This window comes from Penicillium taxi, assembly GCF_028828555.1.
Source record: "Penicillium taxi strain IBT 34144 chromosome Unknown utg000006l_segment0_segment0, whole genome shotgun sequence".
Lineage (NCBI taxonomy): Eukaryota > Fungi > Ascomycota > Eurotiomycetes > Eurotiales > Aspergillaceae > Penicillium > Penicillium taxi.
Window position 1 is genome coordinate 138,649 of NW_026643208.1, and position 23,007 is coordinate 161,655.

At 45.7% G+C, this 23,007-nt stretch overlaps 7 protein-coding genes across 7 annotated transcripts; 3 read left to right on the forward strand and 4 right to left on the reverse strand.

Moving 5' to 3' along the window:
• Window positions 1-125: 125 nt before the first annotated feature.
• Window positions 126-2,843, forward strand: N7495_009188 (uncharacterized protein; the record flags this gene model as incomplete). Its single annotated transcript, XM_057211839.1, has 1 exon — window positions 126-2,843. One exon carries the CDS (start codon window positions 126-128, stop codon window positions 2,841-2,843), a length of 2,718 nt encoding a protein of 905 aa, XP_057058702.1.
• A 371-nt stretch (window positions 2,844-3,214) lies between these two features.
• N7495_009189 (peroxidase) lies at window positions 3,215-4,292 on the reverse strand (the record flags this gene model as incomplete). The annotated part of the gene is made up of 2 exons (XM_057211840.1): window positions 3,215-4,037; window positions 4,183-4,292. 2 exons carry the CDS (start codon window positions 4,290-4,292, stop codon window positions 3,215-3,217), a joined length of 933 nt encoding a protein of 310 aa, XP_057058703.1.
• A 2,480-nt stretch (window positions 4,293-6,772) lies between these two features.
• Window positions 6,773-7,258, reverse strand: N7495_009190 (uncharacterized protein; the record flags this gene model as incomplete). The annotated part of the gene is made up of 1 exon (XM_057211841.1): window positions 6,773-7,258. One exon carries the CDS (start codon window positions 7,256-7,258, stop codon window positions 6,773-6,775), a length of 486 nt encoding a protein of 161 aa, XP_057058704.1.
• Window positions 7,259-7,588: 330 nt separating this feature from the next.
• N7495_009191 (uncharacterized protein) lies at window positions 7,589-9,422 on the reverse strand (the record flags this gene model as incomplete). Its single annotated transcript, XM_057211842.1, has 10 exons — window positions 7,589-7,666; window positions 7,720-7,835; window positions 7,896-7,923; window positions 7,979-8,176; window positions 8,226-8,440; window positions 8,491-8,634; window positions 8,686-9,017; window positions 9,079-9,151; window positions 9,203-9,216; window positions 9,274-9,422. 10 exons carry the CDS (start codon window positions 9,420-9,422, stop codon window positions 7,589-7,591), a joined length of 1,347 nt encoding a protein of 448 aa, XP_057058705.1.
• Window positions 9,423-10,825: 1,403 nt separating this feature from the next.
• On the reverse strand, window positions 10,826-12,376 carry N7495_009192 (DUF2841 domain-containing protein; the record flags this gene model as incomplete). Its single annotated transcript, XM_057211843.1, has 4 exons — window positions 10,826-11,334; window positions 11,392-11,577; window positions 11,639-12,124; window positions 12,187-12,376. 4 exons carry the CDS (start codon window positions 12,374-12,376, stop codon window positions 10,826-10,828), a joined length of 1,371 nt encoding a protein of 456 aa, XP_057058706.1.
• Window positions 12,377-17,361: 4,985 nt separating this feature from the next.
• N7495_009193 (uncharacterized protein) lies at window positions 17,362-18,541 on the forward strand (the record flags this gene model as incomplete). Its single annotated transcript, XM_057211844.1, has 2 exons — window positions 17,362-17,551; window positions 17,892-18,541. The coding sequence occupies 2 exons, from the start codon at window positions 17,362-17,364 to the stop codon at window positions 18,539-18,541; spliced, it is 840 nt and encodes a 279-aa protein (XP_057058707.1).
• Window positions 18,542-19,303: 762 nt separating this feature from the next.
• On the forward strand, window positions 19,304-22,477 carry N7495_009194 (putative nuclear serine protease HtrA2/Nma111; the record flags this gene model as incomplete). Its single annotated transcript, XM_057211845.1, has 4 exons — window positions 19,304-19,717; window positions 19,787-22,087; window positions 22,154-22,351; window positions 22,409-22,477. The coding sequence occupies 4 exons, from the start codon at window positions 19,304-19,306 to the stop codon at window positions 22,475-22,477; spliced, it is 2,982 nt and encodes a 993-aa protein (XP_057058708.1).
• Between the last annotated feature and the right edge of the window lie 530 nt (window positions 22,478-23,007).

Here is a 23,007-nt window from a genome sequence, read left to right on the forward strand (position 1 = left end):
AGTATAGACCATTCTCTCACATCTCAAATTTATTTTCTTTCCTTCCAATACCTTGGAGCACCACACCGTCTCATTAAACAATTTCTTCTATTACCTCGAAGCGGTTCCATTACGAAGACAAAAAAATGACAGCCAGTTTTGTAAAGAAGGTCCATGAAATGGAATTCCCAGATGAGCCAGAGCTCTGTTTTGAACTGACCAAGCTCCCTGATCCCCCTGCTAATTGGAGATGGCTCAACAATAAAACCGCCAAAGAATTTGCTAGTACAAAGGACTATAGCGTTGATCTTGTTAAGGCATGGGCAAGGATTTATTTTTGGGGGATCTACTGGACACCGAAGCAATATTCTCCTAAGTCCGAAATTATCAAAAACCTATGGAAACTCATGTACCATACGCCTCAAAAATATCGACCACAAAGCTTCTCTGAGTTCTATGATCTGAATCGCGACAGCGGTCCTCGCTTTATCAAATGGGATGCGAATGTATATGAGCAAACTGTTCCTATTAGTCGCCATTATCCGAATATGCCTGCTGAAGGTCAACCTGCTAGTAAAGGCTTTGTGCGCCCCCCATGGGTGCCGGATTGGATATCGGATTCCCATGCTGAGCAATATCTATATCCGATGTACCTACCAGGCACTGAGCCTGTTCCAATTATAACGGATGGGGAGCCTGGAAACCCTGCAACCGAGTTTGGGACTAGGCCACATCCAAGAGTCAAAAGGAACGATGTATCCGAAAAGGCACCCAGAAAACATGTAACCAAAAAACAACCAACACAGCTACCTGCACCACCTGCACCAGTATTAGACCCTGCCGAACGACAGCATTGGTTGGATAGGATTGACCAAGAAATGAAGTCTATGCTCTATACAACCAATCTTCCTACTCCGCATATCCCCCACATTGCTCTCCCAATTCCTCCAGAACCTGGACAAGAGCTTGTGAAACAAAAAATAGAGCAAGCCATCATGAAACTCACGTATTCTGAGCTGGAGCGCCATCATGATGCCCCACTCCGAAAACCACACTCCAGTTCCCTCGCAGTCTCTTCAGATGATCTTCAATTCGTTCAGATCTCGGCGCATCCAACTGTCGCGGGGCTGATGCTTGATCCCAGCACACTTCAGTGGCATGAATCAGCAAAGGCTGGGGGTGAATTTGGTGTGCCTTATCAGTATCGGGGTAGGGGTCCTGTCTGGGCCAACAACTCCTGTGCCATTGACTCATGTATCGTTGCAGGAATGCTGCTTGATGCGGGATGTACCGTGGTGGACCGGAAGGATAATAAAGCTGTCCAATACACCGAGCTTGAAAGAGCCTTCATCGAAGTTACAAACATGAACTGGGATGTCCTCGACGACATAGTATCTTGCCAATTGCGTGATCAGTACTTCCATCTGATTTCGTCAACCGTGCCTATCATAAAAATGGGCCAACCCTCACCCACATGGGCAGTTTGGGCAGAGTCCACGAGGAACTTTGCTCAATTCCAACTGATATTTGAAGAAAATACTACTGGTTGTGAATGCATGCATTATCCTTGTGAAAGGCGTCGAAAGTTCGGATCTTGTATTTCAGTTGCAATCCAGGAGAGTGATGCTACGGGAGTGGAAATTTCGACATTGATTGAGCGCGTCCTACATAGTTCAATTATCGAACCCTGTCATCGGTGTGATAACCTATTGGGCAACATAACACAAGTGAGAGTGGAGAAGCTTCCATATCGTCTCGTATTGAACAATTACAACAAGGCCCCATTAAGGCCCCTAAATCATACGCAAACTGTGACTTTCAGATACTATAATATCAAGGGTGACGAGTCACTTGCCACATATCGATGGCTCGGAGGTGTCTACCAGAGTAATGGACACGTGAGGGTTTTTTGGCGAGATGGGAAACGTGGAGAGCGGGAATCAGGCAACCTTTGCATCTATGATGGCCAGCTAAATTCTGGAGTGATCATTGGAGGCGTCCCACCACAGCATCCAACTGAACAGGTTCCTTTCGAATATCTCCAAGATGGCTTCTGTCTCGTGTTTTATGAGCGTGTTCTTAATCCCACCTCAGAGGCATTAACCTCAGCTATGAGGACGGTTCAAAATATGGCGAAGACTGTGAGAGAAGGAGGGGATTTCCTTGTCAATCACAAGGGCTGGATGCCAAAGGAACCTCAGGCGCATCACCCGTTGCCTCGCGCAATAAATGTGATTGCAGATCGCTACTACGATGCTCACCGCAATGATATTCCAAGGGCATCCGACGGAAATCACAACTTCTTGAACATCCGAGACTTGGCCACGGTAGCTCCATCAGATCTTCATCGAGGGCTTGGATCAATCGGAATATTTGGTGATGAAATGGATTGGACAACTGCAGAACAACCATTCAATGAATTTGACTCGTTGCTCCAGAGTCCATCGTTATTCACTCCATATCCGGATATGTGGCCTCAGGGTCAGCCTCCTGCTGGAGCTAGAGGTGCACTGGAATTCCCTTGTCTTCCACGAACACCGACTCCTACAGCTTCACAAGTTACCACCCTGGCAAACAGTAGGTCAAAAGACTCAAGGAACTCAAGAGGCGATTTTGCTATCTCCTCCAGTAGGGTGAGAGCCTCCGCTCGCTCTTACATGTCTACACCTGCACAACCACGGGCTCTCGAAAAACTTGACAAGAGCATAGGTTTTAATAATTCGCTCAATGGGCCTGCCAAGAGGGTGGCAAAGAAAGCAGCTAAGAAAGTGGCTAAGGCAACAGCGGAAGCACCGAAAAAAGTGGTCAAAGCAAAGCGAGGACCGAAGAAAGGGAAGAAAAAAGTGACCAAGAAAAAGAGATGAGTATAAAGCTTACTTGATGGCGTTACAGAGTATGTAATTTTGATTGATGAACCTCGGAGTATACAGATACAGGTTGCGGCCTTGGTGAGAGTATTTACGGCTTTGTTTTTTGCTTTTATTACTTTTGATGTGATATTTTCAACGTACTTAAAATGTTAATCGATTGAATGCATTTTCAAGACTCGGGGGCTTTCTATTATATCAGACTACTGCATAGGCTACGAAGTCCTGAGAATATCGAAAGTTACCATCTTGTCGCTAATTATCTGTTCCAATCTCGGGGCCGACTACGTTTCTATAATCTATATCTATTCTAACACGATGAGAGATCCTATTGAAAATGCAAAACGGAAGGTGGAAAGTGCCTCCATCTACAGCCGAGCTCGGGGCTCCTTGGACTTGCTTGGGCCCAAGGCAACATTGCTCTTTTTAGGAGCAGAGATGTAACCACCCATCCGATTATCGCTATTCGTGATCACACCTTGAGCATCCCGATTGATACCTAGCTCGATCAATTTGGCAAAGACCTGAGAAAAGTGCTTAAAGAACAAGTCCTTGTCTTCTGCATATTTCTTCACCCACGGGGCAAAGCTAGGGTCGGTCTTCAGAGACATATCTGTGGGTAGCATCATGAGTGATTCCTCACCCTCTTCAGCATCCGGGTCCTCGTATACAAACTGGTTGATCCCTGATGCCAACTGACGAGGCTTCCACTCAAGCTGTAGTAACAATTTGAAGAACGAATTGGAAAAGCGAGTCGGGTTCGTCACCCACGGTCCCTCAAATCCGCTGCGGTCCCCGTGGCACCGGCCCATGTTATGTCCCCCAGACAATGCCACAATTTCCTGGTCGTTGAAGCCCATGCGGTAGAAGATGAACCGCAAGTGCTCAGCACCCAGTGCACCATCTGGTAATCGACCCCGTGGTGGTACCTTGGAGTCATCCACCAGATCTGTCCGTCCGCCCTGCCAGGGAACCTCGGGTCCACCCAACTCCTTGATCGCAACTACACCGGCTAGTGTCCATAAGTCTGAGTATGTGATCCATGGGTGTTTCTCCTTGACAGGCTCTAGGAAAGCCCGTCCGTGTTGCAGACCCGCGTTGGCCGGGTCGCCGCCCTCCGCTTCATACCGCATCCCAGCGCCGTTTGAACCACCGGTGTCGGAATCGAGATCGTATGTACCTGAGGAGTGCCTGCAAAGAACATTGTGTTAGCTGATCTAATTCAACACAGGTATCGTTGGGTCTTTTAGGTCTTGAGTCAGGAGGGGAGGAGAGCGGCAAGCGCCAAGAGCTGACAAGAACAACGCCAAGAAAAAGGGACTTTCGATGAACTCACCATGCTAGCCGCACAAAGACTGGTCCAGCACTACCATCATCATAGCCGGGCTTCTGCAACTGGGCAATGATGTCCTTGCGGACAGCCTCATAGTCCCCGGGAGTGCTCATTCTCAGCCGACAGTCGCTGGAGTATAGATTTGACTTTTTACTGCAATGAAACAGCCAGTATGGGCACTTCTTCGACCAATTCGGGTTCAGCGGAGACTCTGTGAGAGATGAACGACTTGGATGAAGAAGATAGAAAGTTATATCCTACTATCAGAATGTTTCTTACATATAAAAAGCCCAAGTGGGTCTGTCGAATGGCCAAATGCCGAGGTTCTTGTCGGCACTAAATCCTATCAGTTTCAAATGAATATTTTCTTGCTTTAGATGGCGAATTCGAGGCCACAGTGACTAAGTAGTAAAGTAATTGGGTAAATGCGACATTATAGGCACTCAAGTTCCGTGGCTTTTAGCTCTCAGGGGTCAAGAGCACTATTTAGCTATCCTTCATAAAGTAAATCACATACGACCCGTGATTACATACAACCCGTGAATTAGACCCACTTTTATTTCATCTTTTACATTATTTATCCCATAACTCCATTAAATTCAATAAAACTATGTAAATAAACTATTGAATCGGGCGCTGTGGACACGTCTCTCTCTTATGCCCGGTTTCCCGACATATCCCACACCTACGTGGCCGATGGCCTGGTTGAGAAGAAGCCGGGGTTTGGTGTTGGTTTACACCATCACTATTTTCAACACCATTAATTGACGCGTCGATAAGCTGTTGTGCTTCATGGAGCGCAAGACCACCTTCAATAGCCATTCGGCGGTTAGGGCGTGCCTTTTTTTTCTTCTCTTTTATGTTGGGTTTGCGAAGAGCGGCGATTTCCTGAGCTTGTATTGCCACATGTTGGTGTATAGCTACTGCGCCTTTCAAGAACTGGTCTAAGATCTGCTTTGTTTGTGTAGATGGCGATCGTGACACTGTAAGTAATAGAGATTTATGTTGGCGACGTATATCCTTCTGTGACATTGGTGTCTTTGGAGTATAGTTCTGGCTAGAGTCGCTGCCCCGGGATGGTGGTGGTGGTGGTGGTGGTGTTGGTGTACGAAGCGAGATAGTAAGCTTTGAAAGCCCCCTTTCTGGATCAAATGGTGTAATTTCAGTAGCAGCGAACGCATTAGATGCAGATCTAATAGCCTCTTCGCGCGCGATAGGGTAAATAGCTAGGAAATCTCTCTTATCGATAGAGTTGAATCCTAGCTCCATTTGAGAGCTAACTAGCCGGCCATATGATCTCTTTAAAATGGCGAAACAGCCTACATCGAGAGGCTGTAAAAGATGGGATGAATGCGGCGGCATAAATATTGGTATAATGTTGTTCTGTTGGCATGCCTGGTCAAAATCAGGCGTAAGGTGGCTACCATGGCCATCTAGAATCAATAGCCTATATCGCCCCTTCGTACGTGTTATGGTAGAGGGGATGAATAGCTTTTGTAGCCAACGAAGGCCTATTTGGTCTGATGTCCAGCCATTAGGGCTTACTTCAAAGCGCGTATCAGGTGGTAATCGACATCGTGAAACCAACGTTGCATCATGTTTTTGCCCTTGAATATGATACATAGTGGAGGCGCCCAGCCAGTTGAATTTAGACATTCAATAGCCGTAACCCATTCGCGATTCCCGGGTTGTATCTTCTCTCGTCGGCCATAATAGCTAGCTCTAGTAACGATTTTGGCAGTAGCGGTTTGTCCCATCGCGAAACCAGTTTCATCAAAGTTGTAAATGTCGTCTTCATGAATCCCATTATCGCGAATAGTCTTTTCAACTAAGATAAACCAATCGCGAATAATCTTAGGGTCTTCTTGTTTTGCGCGCTCAAAATTGTAACGTTTTGAATAGCGAGTTTCGATTTCAGGTGTACGCTTGATGAAGTTTGAAACCCAATTTCGTCCGATTATAAGAGGTGGGTCGATTCCGCGGTCGGCGAGTAGAATATTGGCGATTTGAGCGACATAATGAGGTCTAGGGGCAGATCCACGGTCATACAAAGAGAAAATCCATTTGAGAAGAGTTTTCTCTTCAGATTCAGTCAATTTATGGCCATTTGCGCGCTTCTCGACGCGATATTTAACACCAGATAGGCGATCGTGGAGGGTTGAGCGGGGTACATTAAAGGAAGATGCAGCTTGGGTTGTATTGGTAATTTCGCCATTATTTATAGCTTTAATAGCTAATAAGATCCTACCCTCCTATTCAACCCGTTTCTGAGCTATTTGAGCATTCTTAGGTGGCATGGTGGGTGGTTGAAAAAGTAAGACACGTAAATGACGCGTTAAAAAAAATGAAATTCACGGGTCGTATGTAATCACGGGTCGTATGTAATCACGGGTCGTATGTAATCACGGGTCGTATGTGATTTACTTTAGACTAAGATTTAGATAAAGTTTTTTCTATTTTAGATTTGATCTTTCAATGTATCGGAACAAGCTTGGAATCATTCACATTCCAGGGCCCCATTTTCTGTAGATGGTAGTTCTTTGCTTTGTGCTTCATCCGAAACATCGCTATCCTCTTCTTTCTCATCCTGAAATTATAACTCCTTCGAAGTCAAACGTGTCAATTGCTCTTGCAGAGACAATGTTCGCTGTTTCAATTTCTGTACGCGCCCATTGTATGTCCGCGCCACAGTATCAGCAGTCTGAACGACTCTCCGGTATTCCTTCTGAATCCACTGGTTTTGCTTCCGTAATCTTTTGATTCTTCGTTCTAGTTTACGCCGATGATTCATGTTCGAGTCCCGGATGATGTCAATCACCTCCTCAAGAGGTTTGGTGTGTGCTGGTGATAAAGTGCCGACACGTATATGGTTTGTAATACACATGAACGTCGCACGAATATCATCCGAAATCGATTGCAGAACTTCCGTCTTCTTATCTGAAGTCCACCTTTCTAGGCCTTCAAGTCGTATCACACTGAATCCTGGAGGCGTGGTATCTGGGGATGGCCTCTTGTGATTGGATTGAGTGCGAGGCGTTTCGAGTAATACCTCTTTTGGAACATTGATCAGAGATTCCATAGCTGTAGATTGAGTTATAAAGTGGCTGATGATTTGGAGCTCAGACGATTCTTTCGGAAAGAGATTAGGAGATGAGAACCAGCTCTAGTTCTTCTTATACTTATTGCTAGAGTGTCAAACCTTCCAAGGCTCTCTTTGATCGAACAAACAAGCTCGTGACTGCATTATATGGGGCAATTTTCAAGACAAGTTCAAATGTTTGATTTCAAACATTTCAAGCGAAAGCTGTGTCATTGTTCTATGAGAATTCTGTGTTTTGTGGTTTCTTCTATATTCAAAGGGTTTCTTTTGACTATGTGGAGTACAATGCAAGCGCTTTTTCATTACTCATTATGCAGCACAAGACCAGCTGCTCGAGCTAGTGTCATCGTGGATCGCGGCTCCTGATACCCAAAGGCCCAAGCCACACTAAAGCAAGTCAGAAATAGGAAATATCATGAAGAGATAACCTTGGAACTTACGATAGCACAGGCAATAGCCAAGATTAAGATATTCAAAATTGTCAAACACGACTTCTTGATGTTTTTGAAGTACTGGCCTTGATTCATATGAAGCCAGAAAATAGCAGGGAAACCGACTATTAGGTAGATTAGTATTTTATTCATCAGAAATCTGGAGCGAAGGGATTCGGTCTTACAGCTAAACCAGCTTCCGAATAGGGCACTCTATTTGAATAGTGTTAGCCAGTATCCCGCAATAAAATCTCAAATAAGAACATACAATAAGACTCAACAAGTCGTTGAACACTGGAATAGATTCAGCCACAACCCACGAAATCACCCAGACTCCGAGACAAATAGCGACCCAGCTCCCAATCGACAGGAAGCTCCGACTATTCATAACATCGGATCCACGGAACATGCGCACGTAGATGTATTTACAAGCAACATGGCCTAGGACGACTCCAGAAAGAATGGTCTATACTTGATCAGCTAAAGTGGACATTCAGGTTAACTGATAGACCTACCGTTGGAATAGCAAGTCCCCAGGCAATCTTGCTCATCAAGGGGCTCAAAGATGAGATGGCCGGTGACTCAACATTGGGGCCGACATAGTGATAGATAATCAAAGCACTAATCAAGTAGAGCACCGTATCAACAATTTGAAGCATTGCAAGTGACTTGGTGAAAGTTCTTGGGTCTTCGGTCTCGGACATAAAGCCGAAGTAGGCAACATGGGCGACTTTACATGCGTTAGCTCTTGACCCACTAATCTTTCTTGTTATCACTTACGGTAGGCAAAAATGATATTAGTGACTGCCAAGAAGCCCTCACGGAAGCTGACATTCGTGGTAGCTTGATTTTGGATGTGGCCTTTACTCTCAACTCCCGCAGCGATCATGGTGATCATTGTTGCAACGAAAACACTGATGAATGCTAAATTATATATTAGTAAACTTGTCTTCTTCTGTGATGGGTAAAACTTACAAACAACAGACATCACATAGACCTTGTCCATCGTTCGTGGCAAGGCACCCAAGAAACAGATGATCAATCCAACGACACCAAAGACAAGAGTGCAGGTGCCGTGGTCAGTGAGTACATTCATCAGAATATTGAACATCAAAATATTACTCGCCATGAGGAATATTAGTAGAAGCAGCTGACCAATTCCCATCAGTTCACGACCGATTGGGCCCATCAAGATTTCGCCAGCATCACCCATGCTGTGAATGTGAGGGTGACGGAGCTTGAATTGACCAAGGGCATAGCCAGTATACCATGATAGAGCAGAGATGAACACAATCATAATAGCAGCACTAAATACAATCAGTCAACAGATTCTACAGACGTCTCTCCAGGGCTGCTCATAATACATACGGAGCCATTCCTAGGGTAGCGACTGCAGATGGCAGGGATAGAATTCCCACCGAAACGTTCTCTGCAATCATAACTGATATACCTTAGTACTTACTGTACAAAGACAGTCTGAAACAAGACTCACGCATTCCACAGTGCCTATTTACCAGTCAGTTCCAGGGCTTATCAAGGCTGGCTACAAGACATAATACTTACCACCATTTCATAGTTCTATACTTGACCTCAGCCTTGTCCTCATTGCCAAAGGGCTCCAGGTTCTTGGCGACCAAGTTGTACGCCTTGTCGCCCTGCTGAGAGCGCTCAATGACCTCTTTGTCATCGATATATGATTCTTCATCACTCATGATGAAGGATTTTCTAAACACCTTTTGGAACACAAACAAAGTACAGATGCCAGTATTAACATATAGAAAATGATTTGATCAATTTTTCCACTGAATGACATGCGATCGATGCTTTTCCACGGAAAACCAATAAAAAATCTGAACACGCGGAGAACTTAGGTGGAGCTTCAATTTTAGTTACGCAATTTTAACATCTTGGCTATTACCGAACCCGGCCAACAATTCAGTACTTTGTTGATCAGCGTAATTATAGTCACTTCTGCTGGAATGCTGCTTACCTAGGGATCTTCTCAATCAACCTATGACGAACTATTTGCTCGTGATTTGTTCATGTTATGCATTCATAATTAACGATTTAGTTCTCTCCGTAGGTCAACCATACTTCGTTCGTGCAGATCGGTCCACGATCAACTATACCTACCAACCTTGGAAGTCGCTTGACTGTCCGTTGCATAAGCTGTTACTTGATATGATATGGATGATTAATCTATTCAGTGCCAGAGTCTGGTAGGGGCTATCGACCACATTTTCTGACACGGGTGATTTACCTCCTGGAGTATTATCGGTGTCGTAGAATTCAAAATGTGGGGGACTCCGGAGGAATGTACTAAAGCGGCTGTCAGGGTCTCTCTAAATCTAAATATGCCTGTTTCAGTGCTCCCGAGGTTATGTATAGGCACTAATTGAACAATCAACCTCATCTCTTTCTTAGGCTCAAGATAAAGCCATTGAAACCTTTCATCTAATACGAGGCTTCACATCAAAACACAGGCTGCTCTATCAATGACTGGTGAATAGTTGATAATTGATCTACGTATCTGTACCACAACAAGTTTGACTAACTGTGAGCTGTACCTCCCGAAATTGAAGCTAAAGAAAAATTGTATACAACATCAGATGTTAGGGCAAGAGCGCCACATGATCCACTTAGACTTTTTCTCAACCCGACTTGAATTAAATTCTTAAACTCTTAAGTAAAATATCCACTTTAGCCGGTTTAAACTTAGTCCGAGACGCAAGTGGCTTAGTAGCCGGATATATTATGTAGTTACAAAGTGGATCCGAGATCTGCCTCACAAAGTCTAAAGCTGAATATCACTTGGGCAGAGTACTCATAATAGGTAATGGCTTCTAAATTAACTATTACAAAGCTGGACCACTAAAAGCTGCTGACAAGATCTACCCAATTAAATATTGAATGGTTGCTATTTACTGACGTGACTGCAACGCCAGTTATCAACTTTTTTTTCTATTAAAATTGACCAGCTTCGATTACAGGTTTATAATACAGGTCTTATCAAAGTCTGTAGGTCATCGGAATATCTAGAATAGTAAATTATAATACTAACATTCGACATATCAAAACCCTAGAGTAACATCAGATTTGTCATAGATCAAGTATTTCAAACGCCAAAATGATGTGGAAATAAGGAGGAATCCCCAGCATTCCCACAACTTGCTGTACTAGTCTGTATATTTGACATCTCATGCTTTTGAGTATCTTGAAAACAGTGTAAGGAATCAGTGACGAATGACTGAGAGCCAACAAAGACTGGATAAAACTCCGTCGAAGGCGGACTAGCTGTGGGGAAGAGTTCAGTTTCGACACACTGGCGTTTTCTACTCTGATCTTGACCGAGTATAGATGCCTGCTCATGCGGTTCCAATATTACAGGGTCTTGTTTGACGTGAGTTGTTCTAGGGATAGCGTGAGGATTTGTAGGTGGGTTGCCGGGATTGATGAAAGACGTATTTCCTACTCGAGCAGATGCGGTGCGTATGGATAGTTTTTTCTCTGCATCTTTCTCGACTTTTGCAGTTTTGCTCTTTCGGCTGCTTTCAGGGTGACTATTATGGTCCTCGATCGAATTGGGAAGGTTCGTTCGCGAGATCAATACGTGGGTTCTGCCATCTGCAAACAATTACGTGAGTTTGAGATCAGAGTCTTTCTAGATGATAGGTTGCGTACCAACCAATCCCTCGAGGTACTTTTCTTCTTCCTCGCGAACCTCATAAACCTCATCCATTATTTTCTGCCGCTCAGCTGGAGAGATCTGACGACGGATGGGCTGGTATGCTTCCTTGAGTTTTTGGACAGTGATTCCATGACTGTTGTGCATTTCGCAAAGAAGATGAACTAGAAGTCGGATACGCTCTGTTCGAAAGCATCAGCATCAGCATCAGCATCAGCATTTAGCGAGAGGGATAATTCTTACCAGCTCTAGGAAGATGGTCGGGCTCTCGGTGGCTCACTCCAGACGGCCACCATGGGGGCTTTGTATCATCCGGCTCTAACTGACATGTCGTGCCCGCAACAATCTTTCGTCCATTGTAGGGGTAGTTGACTTGCTTGCGAGGCTCCACGAGCTTGATGTAGGCCTTGGCCAACACGCGGCAGTTCGTCTGCTGTAAGTTCTTGAATGCTTTCTCATAATATTGACGCAGAATATCTTTGTCTCGGGTGGAAATCAACACTTTCTGTTCTTCTTTCAGCGGCTCTTTTGCTTTTGGAGAGGTTTGAGGCCATGACTCCCGAGGTGTTAGCCATGTCGCTGGCTCCAAGGACCCCTGGGGGAAGGATATCGTCCTCTCGTTGTCTTCTGTGCCTTGAGTGTTTATTCCATGAAGCTCATGCCCCATCCGTGCTGGAAGAGGGGCTTCATTGCTCAGTCTTTGTGGCAGCAAGCTCGGCAATCCAGACCCTGCTACTTCAGATCAACAAACCGTTCTGGCTAAATAGTGGGGATGGCCATGGGAATCTCACACTGAGTATGGGGCGACTCTGTTTCTCCTGACATTGCTACAGCTCTCAGGAACATATCAGTCACACGCGGAGACAAAATTGAATCCCGGCTATTTGCCAGTGACTGTGATGATTCTTGTCGCAAATTACCATCTCGGTCAATGTAGATGAGGGCAAAGTGCGGATAAATCAAGTCCCTCCGCTGTGCCATGTTGGATAGTCTCTTTTCCTCTAAAGGAGGGGGATCTTAATTCTTTCCTGGCTCAGTATGGTCAGGAGATAATTAAAAGCCATAGGTAAATCTTCGTGAAAAGAGACCAATAGTAGCAAGAGCTTACAGAGAGAATATTGGAAGGCTCAAAGCCGCTGTGTCGGAAAGGAGAGATCTATAAGCGCCACCTGAAAATGACCTTGGAATATGACCAAAAATTCTATCGTCTATTTCTCTCGGCGTTTATCAGGCTGATCCCATAGGGGTTCTTAACATTTGAAAGGTGGGGAAATTGTCGATACAGCCCACCAGGAGATACCTAGGTATTTGGGTATATAATGTGCGATTATTCATAATGTTGGGCCTCTAAGCGCACCTTGACATGCATAGGCTGTTAATTTTTGCCATAGCCATTTTCTAATGTTTCCTTCCTGTTGTGTAATAAGATCTGCAGAACACAGATTGTATCCGTCATAATTTGGAGCCAACATTTCAAGGTTGGAATGGTTCATGCTGTATTTCATTAGGTACTCCCCACCTGAGCACCACCTGGGTACCACATGGGCACCTCCAGGGCCCCGGAGCTGGGCTGGGCTGGAGGTATGTAAGTGAATACTTCTCTACCCAGGGCTTGTTGTTGTCTGTCCAAGTGGCTACTGGATATTAAATAAAGATGAGCTGTCTGCATGTATATTTGGAATCAATGCATGACTTGATCCTTCCCAAAAAGTTCTTAGCTCAGGTTTAAGTTTGGTTTATATTTCTCTGACTTATCCAACTGACAATATAAGAGCTAAAGGGGCTTCAAAAGCCATGCCAGCTTATGATTACCCAAGAAGTATCGTCTACCTAGCCCTAGAGCTATGTCAATACCGATTATGGTGACGTTCATCGATACAAACCGTTAGCATACTTAGGTAGATGATTGACCAAACTCTCTCGGGCCAAACTTTTTCATCATACTGTGTATTTTATAACATTAGAATTCCATCATTTCCAATTTATGCAAGATATTCGATTACCAGCCTCGAAATACGATCTATCATCCCTTTTTGGACCAATCAAAATGAAGAGAGTATCATGCATTTCATGTGCCTCAGTGGCCCAAGCAACAAAGAAGCCATGGGTGGCTGAAACCAGCCATCATAGGCCCCAATATGCAATAGAATGAGTGGCTGAAACTAATTCTCCCAGATCCTTTTATGCAAGAGAACCATTGCCCTCATAGGAGACCCATACCGGTTCCAAATCGAGACAAATGCCCAGATAGTGAGATGCAGAACAAAGTTTATGGAGGGCCTTGGGACTTGCTTTGATACCCTTTGCCTTTCTCTTACGGCTTCCAGGGGCCCTACTAGAATAATAGAGCTTGGGGAGGCTGATTCTACGTACCTACGCTTAAGGCAGGTATGAGTGGCTCAAAGCTAAATTACAAATTTGGACTAGACCAGATTATGGCATAAAGGTGGCTTGGGAAGCCCGCACAGAATCAAGCTAGAATCTCGTTCGGTGCCGAGGTCCCATTTCCATTCATGTATGAACTATGATGTAGTTCATGCAACCATTTCTGTGGGTTGAAGGGAACGATATTCGGATCCGACCTGCATACGAAATAAAACCTTCCATCTTCAAATGTAGCCCTGGAGGTCCCGAGGTCTGTTGAATGGGTGTAGTTTTTCTTTAGATCCCCGCTCTTTATGCACAGTGCCCGATCTAGATAGCCACCTTGGTCATGTCAAATCCCGAGAAACATGGAAAGGTTTAACATCTCAGATCGTGTTATAGATCGGGAGTTTAAATCACCTAACGATCTGTGCTACATAGGATCGGGAGATCCCTCGGAGTATCCTACTATGGCCAAGTTTCAAATATTGAAATCTAATTGTAAAGATTGGTCATGAAATCTCCCAATCGGTGAGGTCTTATTGAGGGCAATAGCCCTGGAGGATAACGGGTACCACGAATTCCGTCTCCTGAAGTACCTAAATAACTCATTTTGACTGGGTGAATCTTTGCGTTTTTTTTTCTATTTGAGAGAGTTCTGAGTCCCAGATAAATCGTGTCGTTTAGTTACCCCCTTGCTGATGCGGCCTAGATGCAGCTATTGACTTTTGGCATATCCATTCATACCTGGGTACTATTTAAGTATTCCAAAGTTTTCTCTACTGTAAGCCTTTCGATAGTCTACTGAGCATGACAGTTGGAAGATACAATTGACTTTCCCCCAATCAACTTGGAGCATTGGAACGGTTTTTCAATTTCCATTTTCCCATATCAAAAGTTCAACCATGGTCAGTCAGTCATATCTATTGATCGTATCAAGAAAAAGAGAAGTCCATTTATAGCCCATTTTCACAAGGCTATGTATTGGAGGCCCAGGCTCCTATGGTTGCTAAATCAATTGATAACTAATATACTAGGGCGAGTAGCTAAAGTATTTCACCACTGAACGGGTCACACTACTGAACGGGTCAGTTTGACCCACTTATTTTTATGAATCCCAATAACTCCATTATTTACTATGTAATATAGTAAAAAAAAACTACTGAATGGGCCTACTAGGACAGGTTTCCCTCCTATGTCCAGGTGTCTTACATATCCCACACCGGCGTTGGGTTACAGGCGCCCTTACAGGCGCCTGGCCCTCTTGTAAATTGGCATCATTAAGTTTAGGGCCACCATTCGACGCGTCAACCAGGTCTAATCCCTCCTGAATTGTAAGACCCCCTACTACTGTTAATTGACGATTCGGACGTTCTTTTTGTTTTTTCTTTTTCTCATGGGCGGCGCGTAAATCTCTGTTTTCCAGGCGTAAGAGAGCATTCTCTTGATATAGGTAATTTGCACCCTTTACTATCTGGTCTAATGCTCTCTTAGATGGTGTTGGTGGCGTTCGAGATACAGTGCGTAATATAGCTTGGTGTTGACGTCGTAAATCTTTCTGCGTCCTAGGCGTCTTAGGTGTCCAATTTCGACTTGAATCGCTTCCTATAGAGGGTGGTGGTGGTGGTGTATCGACGCGCATAGTAAGCTTTTTTAACACCCTAGTAGGGTCAAGTGGCACGATTCCAGTTGCAGCAAACGCATTAGAAGCAGATGCAAATGCTTCAATACGCGCAGTAGGATATATCTCTAGGAAATCTCCTTTACTAATGTGGGAAAAACCAAGCTCTACTCTAGACTCAACCAGCCGAGAATAAGAGCGTTTTAACACCGCAAAACACCCAACATCAAGAGGTTGAAGAAGATGAGACGCATGCGCAGGCATACATAATGGTATAATATCATGCTCCTGGCAGATTTTGTCGAAATCAGGTGTTAAATGGCTACCATGGCCATCTAAGATCAGAAGGCGATACCGTCCTTTAGTACGAGCAGTAGCAGGTATAAAGAGCTTTTCAAGCCAACGGAGCCCTATTTGATTTGATGTCCAGCCATTAGGACTAATCTCAAGACGCCAATTAGGTGGTAAACCTAGATCAGGAGCAAACCAGCTCTGCATCATCACCTTACCCTTAAAGATAATACAGGGTGGAGGTGCGTAACCAGACGCGCCTAAACACTCTATCACAGTAACCCATTCCCGGTTACCAGGCTGTTTTTTTGCGCGTTTACCATAATAACCAGCTCTAGTAACCACTCTCGCGGTCGCACATCGTCCCATCGCAAACCCAGTCTCGTCAAAATTATAGATATCGTCGGTGGTGATACCATATTTTGCGATCGTGTTTTCAACCAGTTTGAACCAATTATTGATCACATTATAGTCCTCTTGACGCGCACGTGTAAAATCGCGCGGTGTTGAATAGGTCGTCTTAAGTTCAGGTAAACGCGTCGCAAACCTAGTAACCCAGTTTTTACCGATCGTAAGAGGAGGGTTGGTTCCGCGGTCGGCGAGTAGGATATTAGCCATTCTACCAACATCTTTAGTTCTAGGAGCACAGCCGCGATCATCTAGAGAGACGACCCATTGAAGTAATGAATCCTCTTCAGATTCAGTCAGTTTAGACTGCGGTGGGTGTGTTTCAAGACGAAATTGGACACCAGAATGGCGGCGTTGGAGGGTTGAAAATGGTATATTAAACATAGCTGCAGCTTTACGCATTGATGATATATCGCCATTCTTGTAAGCTTGGTAAGCTAATAAGACCCTATTCTCCTGATCCTGTTTGTCTTGGACATATAGAGCATTTAGGGGGGGCATGGTGGGTAGTTGAAAATGGAAACACCAGACTGACGCGTAAAATTGGTGGGGTGACCCGTTCAGTAGTGTGACCCGTTCAGTGGTGAAATACTTTAAATCAATAGTAATAGTTAGTTAGTTACAGTATCATACTTAGTAATCAGCTTTGAGACAACAACTATAACTACTATTTATTTACTGGCTAAGTCACTTAGGTAACTAGTTAGCTATGAGCTCATGATTTCATTCATCAATAATTCAATTCCTTTTTATCTAATTTTATATGAAGTTGTTTATACACTCGGTATAAGTTCTTTGATATACTCCGTGTTGAGTAATATCGGTCACGGGACCTGCTGACTTGTAAATTGTTCTTTTAACGGAACATCTCCAACGTCTTGACTTCTCATCGAAACAGAACAAAAAGGCTCCGCTGCATTAGCCCGCCCTTAGCCGATCGCCCTGGATCCGGCCAAAATCTGCTTCAGTTCCGAATCAATTGTGTTCCAGCATCACCCTGGGCTCTTTCACCCAAGGGCCAATCATCATCCTCCTAGATCTTCCGATTTCCCTTCTTTTTGTATTCCTTTCAATCTCTCTATTCTACTTGGATATCTTTTGCCCCTTTCCCCTTTCACTCTCGTCCGTGCGGGTGTGCGTCATTCGCTTCTTTTTCTTTTTCTTTTCTTCCAACGGGGAAAAGAAAAGAAAAAGAAAATTCGGAAATTCTAAAAATTGAAGGATTAAGAGGCTAGGCCAAAACGCCCCGCCTTCATTCCTCACCAATAATTCCTATTACACGATGGACCCGAATGCTGGATATTCAGGCTTTCCCGTCCCGACACAGAGCCTCTCAAACCAAATGTCTTTCTACCCCAGTCCTATTCCCCAGCAGTTCCCCCCTAAGGTACCTACCCAAGGACAGTCCTTTGGCACAATGCAGGGTATTCCCGGTGGAGCTATGATACCTTCAAGCTTTCCACAACAGTCCGGTACGTTTGGTCTCCCGTCACCCCATTTTCTGTCATCTCTCCTATAATCAGCCCTACTGTCGTCACACTTTCCCCCCTGTGGGCCTGTCATTTTACAGCCCATTCGGAGGCTTGACCCAGGGTTGATCTAGCTCCTCGGAACTGGTTCCTTCGTGTGTTGCTTCCCTTCTCTCTCTGCAGCTCCGATGGATACCCGTTTGGTAGCGCGCATTATCCAGTTGCTTGGCACACTTGGAACCGGATGATTCGTGCGCCATGGTAGATCTGCAGTACTAGTTATAGGAGGAGAGACAGCGAGAATTTCTATCTGACGTGGACCTGGTAGCTAATGTGGCAATAGCACCGATGGATGCCTTCTCAGCGTCTTTCGCTCAGCCTCCTGTGCCTGGCAATATGAATCAATTCTCTCAACCGAACACTTCGACAAATACCCCATCCACCGTTGCGCAGACCTTTAACCAAAATATGGCCAATCTTTCTGCCAACAACATGTTGACCAACCAACTGAAACCTCAAATCAGCTCTCCTCAGGGCACCCAGCCCGAAACACCCGGTCAAGCACACGCCCAGATTCAGTCACCGGCTCAAGCTCAAGCTCAAGCCATGATGATATCACGCGACAAAGCTCGCATCTCAACCCTACTGGATATCAACTCCGCATTGTTGCAGGAAGTTGTAAATCTGCAGCACTCAGGCAAGGCAGGCCCTCCATCTAATAACGAAGCGAATGGAACCACAGAACAAAGTTCAAGTCCAGAGTATTATGAGTGCATGCGAAGATTGCAGGCCAATCTGGCATATCTAGCGACGACAACTGATAGAGCAAAGAAAGGTCCCAGCCTACAAGCACCGGCCATCATGACCCCGCCTCGAAACATAGCCTCCGTCATCGATCTCTATCAAAAGCTGAATGAACTCTTTCCAAACTCGGGCAGAGGTTCTACTCCACAAAGGCCCAGCCCTTCACCTCTATCAGAGTCAGTAGTCTGATCATTTTCCTGTTGGAAGCCTCCTTCTTTCTTGAATATACATCTGCCATGAGTGACTATCTGAAATCACATATGCCCTCCCCCCATTCCAACGGCAATGGGGACGGCGCCTCCAGTCCCGACCGTGCTCAAATTTTGACCCCTGCTGGGTCATTCGGTGTCTGATACAGATCAGCGGTACCTAGGTACATCGTCCTCGGACTTCAGTATTCGTCCTGAACACTGGAATAAGAAGTAGCCAGTGGTTTAAGCTATCATTCTCAAAAAAAAAAAAAAAAAAAAAGAAAAGAAAAAAAGAAAAATCGTCCTTTTTCAGAGACGCTATCTTTCTGAATCTCGTAACTTCCAGAATATAAAGCCGTAATTATGTTGCAACTAGGAACTCTTCCATGAAGAATGTAGATGACGATCGCGTTATGGCGCGTGGTTCGGACACGAGACTGTGGATTAAATTATCACCCAATCAGTGCGCCTCCTCTTCTCCGCCTCATCTCTCTTTGCGCGAATGCCTCTGTTTAGCAGGAGTTTCCAAGCTATTTACAGGTCTGCTGTTGTGGTGCATTGGTCTTTTTCCTCCTCTACTTCTTCTACTGCGACTTGCATAGCTCCTGTTAAACCGGTTCTAGTCGCCTCCGTTGATAGGTCACCTGTGCGATTCCCTTCTTGTACTCGCTCGGCCTCTTCAGCTTCCTCTTTTCACCAACTTTCTGCATCTGTCCGTTCCTCCCTTAATACTCTTCGCCATTCCCTCCCGGTTGGTACCATGGATGCATCTGGTGATATTGGCGCTAAGCGCAAGCGTAGCTCTGTCGGCGCGGTGGAACGACCAGCAAAACACCTCAAGCCTGAAGAATCGGTCCTGATTCCCAGCGACTCCACGCCTGTCAATGGAACTGTTTACGATATCGAGGAGGACGATGAAGATGCCAGTCATATTATTTCTCTGGGTGTAGCACAGGCCGACTCACCGGAGTGGCAGGCAACAATTGAGACGGTTGTGAAAAGTGTCGTGTCAATTCATTTTTGTCAGACTTGCTCATTTGATACGGACCTTTCCATGAGTAGTCAGGCCACTGGCTTCGTGGTGGATGCTGAACGAGGATATATCTTGACCAACCGGCATGTGGTATGCGCTGGTCCGTTCTGGGGTTATTGTATCTTTGATAACCACGAGGAGGTAAGCTTTTTTTTGTGCATGGGTAATATCAATGGAGTTATATCAGTGCTAATGAGTTTTCACTCATAGTGTGATGTCCGTCCAGTCTATCGAGACCCCGTCCATGACTTCGGTATCCTCAAATTCGATCCTGCGGCTATTCGATACATGAAACTAGGCGAACTCAAGCTTCAACCCAAGGCAGCTCAAGTAGGCGCCGAAATTCGTGTGGTTGGTAACGATGCAGGTGAAAAGCTGAGCATTCTTTCCGGTGTCATCAGTCGACTGGACCGCAATGCTCCAGAGTATGGCGAGGGTTACTGTGATTTCAACACAAATTACATACAGGCTGCGGCTGCGGCCAGTGGGGGCAGTTCAGGAAGTCCTGTCGTTAATATCGATGGCCATGTTGTGGCATTACAAGCTGGTGGTCGATCCGACGGTGCTGCAACAGATTATTTCCTGCCCCTCGATCGGCCGCTGCGTGCTTTGGAGTGCATTCAACAGAAAACCCCTGTCACCCGAGGTACCATCCAAACTCAATGGATTCTCAAACCGTTTGACGAGTGTCGTCGTCTTGGCTTGACTCCAGAGTGGGAGGCCATAGTTCGCAAAGCAGCTCCTATGGAAACCAACATGCTTGCCGCTGAGATTATCTTGCCTGAAGGTCCCGCGGATGGAAAATTAGAGGAAGGTGACGTTCTCTTGAAAGTTAATGGCGAACTTTTGACCCAGTTTGTGCGCCTCGACGATATTCTCGACTCTAGCGTTGGTAAGAGCATTGATCTTCTAGTGCAACGAGGAGGCGAAAACATTGAGGTCAAGTGTGAAGTCGGTGATCTTCACGCCATCACCCCTAGCCGATTTGTCACTGTTGCTGGAGGTACATTCCACGATCTGTCGTACCAACAGGCTCGCCTATATGCTATTGCGACTCGTGGAGTGTACGTGTGTGAGGCTGCCGGCTCATTCAAGCTGGAGAATACCGTGTCCGGATGGATCATTGATTCGGTGGACAAGCGGCCGACTCGGAATCTGGATGAGTTTGTAGAGATCATGAAGACAATCCCAGACCGCTCGCGCGTGGTCATCTCTTATCGCCATATTCGGGATTTACATACAAAGGGCACCAGCATCATCCATATCGACCGCCACTGGCATCCGAAGATGCGCTTGGCAGTTCGCAATGACGAAACTGGACTCTGGGACTTTTCCGATATCTCAGATCCCATCCTTGCTGAGGCTCCGGTGCCGCGCAAAGCGGACTTCATCCAGCTAGATGGTGTAAACCAGCCTGCTGCCGCAGAAATTGTACGCAGTTTCGTGCGGGTATCATGCACAATGCCTTTGAAGCTTGATGGTTACCCACAGTCCAAGAAGACAGGCTTTGGTCTGGTGATTGATGCTGAGAAGGGTCTTGTTGTCGTTTCCCGGGCGATTGTGCCTTACGATCTTTGTGACATCACTGTCACTGTCGCTGATTCCATCATCGTCAATGCCAAGGTGATCTTCCTACACCCTCTTCAAAACTACACTGTCATCCAATATGACCCCAGCCTGGTGCAAGCGCCAGTGCAAAGTGCCCGACTCAGCACGGAGTACATCAAGCAAGGGCAGGATACTATTTTCGTCGGTTTCAACGGCAACTTCCGCATTGTCGTAGCTAAGACAGTTGTCACCGACATCACTACTGTATCAATCCCTGCTAACGCGTCATCTCCCCGGTACCGCGCCATTAACCTGGATGCCGTGACCGTGGACACTGGACTCAGCAGCCAGTGTATGAACGGTGTTTTGATCGGAGAGGACGGTATCGTTCAAGCTCTGTGGCTCAACTACCTTGGTGAGCGTACCCCTAGCTCCCACAAAGACGTCGAGTACCATCTTGGATTCCCCACACCATCGTTGCTTCCCGTCAGTACCAAGATTCAGCAGGGTGTAATCCCTAAACTCCGTATCCTGAACATGGAAAGCTATGTTGTGCAGATGAGCCAGGCCCGCATCATGGGTGTATCAGAAGAGTGGATCCAGAAGGTGGCGCAGGCTAACCCTTCGCGCCATCAGCTCTTCATGATCCGCAAGGTTGACTGTCCACCATCAACCTTCCCCTCCAAGGTCGACAGTTTCCAAGAGGCCGACATTATTCTCACGTTAGACGGCCAGCTCATCACCCGGGTGTCTGAGCTGGATGTCATGTATGAAAAGGAAGTTCTGGATGCTTTGATCATCCGAGACGGACAGGAGATGCGCATACGAGTCCCCACAATCCCAACAGAGGACCTGGAAACTGACCGTGCTGTCGTTTTCTGCGGCGCTGTCCTCCAGAAACCCCATCATGCTGTGCGGCAGCAAATCTCCAAGCTTCACAGCGAGGTCTATGTTTGCGCAAGGGTAAGTGAAATTTTTTTCATTTCCACCTTTTTTTTTGTTGAAAATCAATACTGAACATATTTATAGAGTCGTGGCTCCCCTGCTTACCACTATGGCCTGGCACCCACCAACTTCATCACAGCCGTCAACGGCGTCCCAACCCCCGATCTCAATTCCTTCGTCAAGGAAGTACGCAAGATCCCAGACAACACCTACTTCCGTCTTCGAGCAGTGACCTTCGACAATGTACCGTGGGTAGTCACCATGAAGAAGAACAACCACTATGTAGGTCACCAGCCCCTCCATTATTTCTCTTAATCCTAACGTTTCATCCCAAAACAGTTCCCTATGTCCGAGTACATCCAGGATGTCTCCAACCTCGCTGGCTGGCGCACGGTTCACCTCGAGTGATCAGAGGAGGGAGGTGAGGGATAAACCACAAGTCAAAAACCGGGAGCGAATACCAGGGAGCAGAATAGGTTCAGTCTACCGGCTCGTCACTAGCCAGTCTGAGTCAGTGACTGCATATCCTGTGGAGTGAACCAGGGTTTACCGTTGAGAGCAAACCCCGTTCAGATGCCATATTGAGTAGTCCTCACCCCCAACCCTGCACCGTAAATAGCTGTGGATATGTTGTATGAAATGTCCGACCAGCGAAAAGAACGGCTACGGAAAGTCTTTGTACAGACCAAATGTCCTTTACCTATAACACAGGATGTTCCTGCATCGATCAACTTACGAGAATCTGAAAATCAGCAATGTGCCATTCGGTGATTACACCTAGTATGTGAAGTTTTATCCTCCACCCTAGAAATAAGCACAAAACGCAATAATCAAAGTCTCGAACCAAAAACCTAATAGTCCTCTCACAAACAGTTCTCGCGTACCCCCGAGAGCTACTAAATTTATATAGCTGCGCCAGAGCTCATTTCCAACAATTG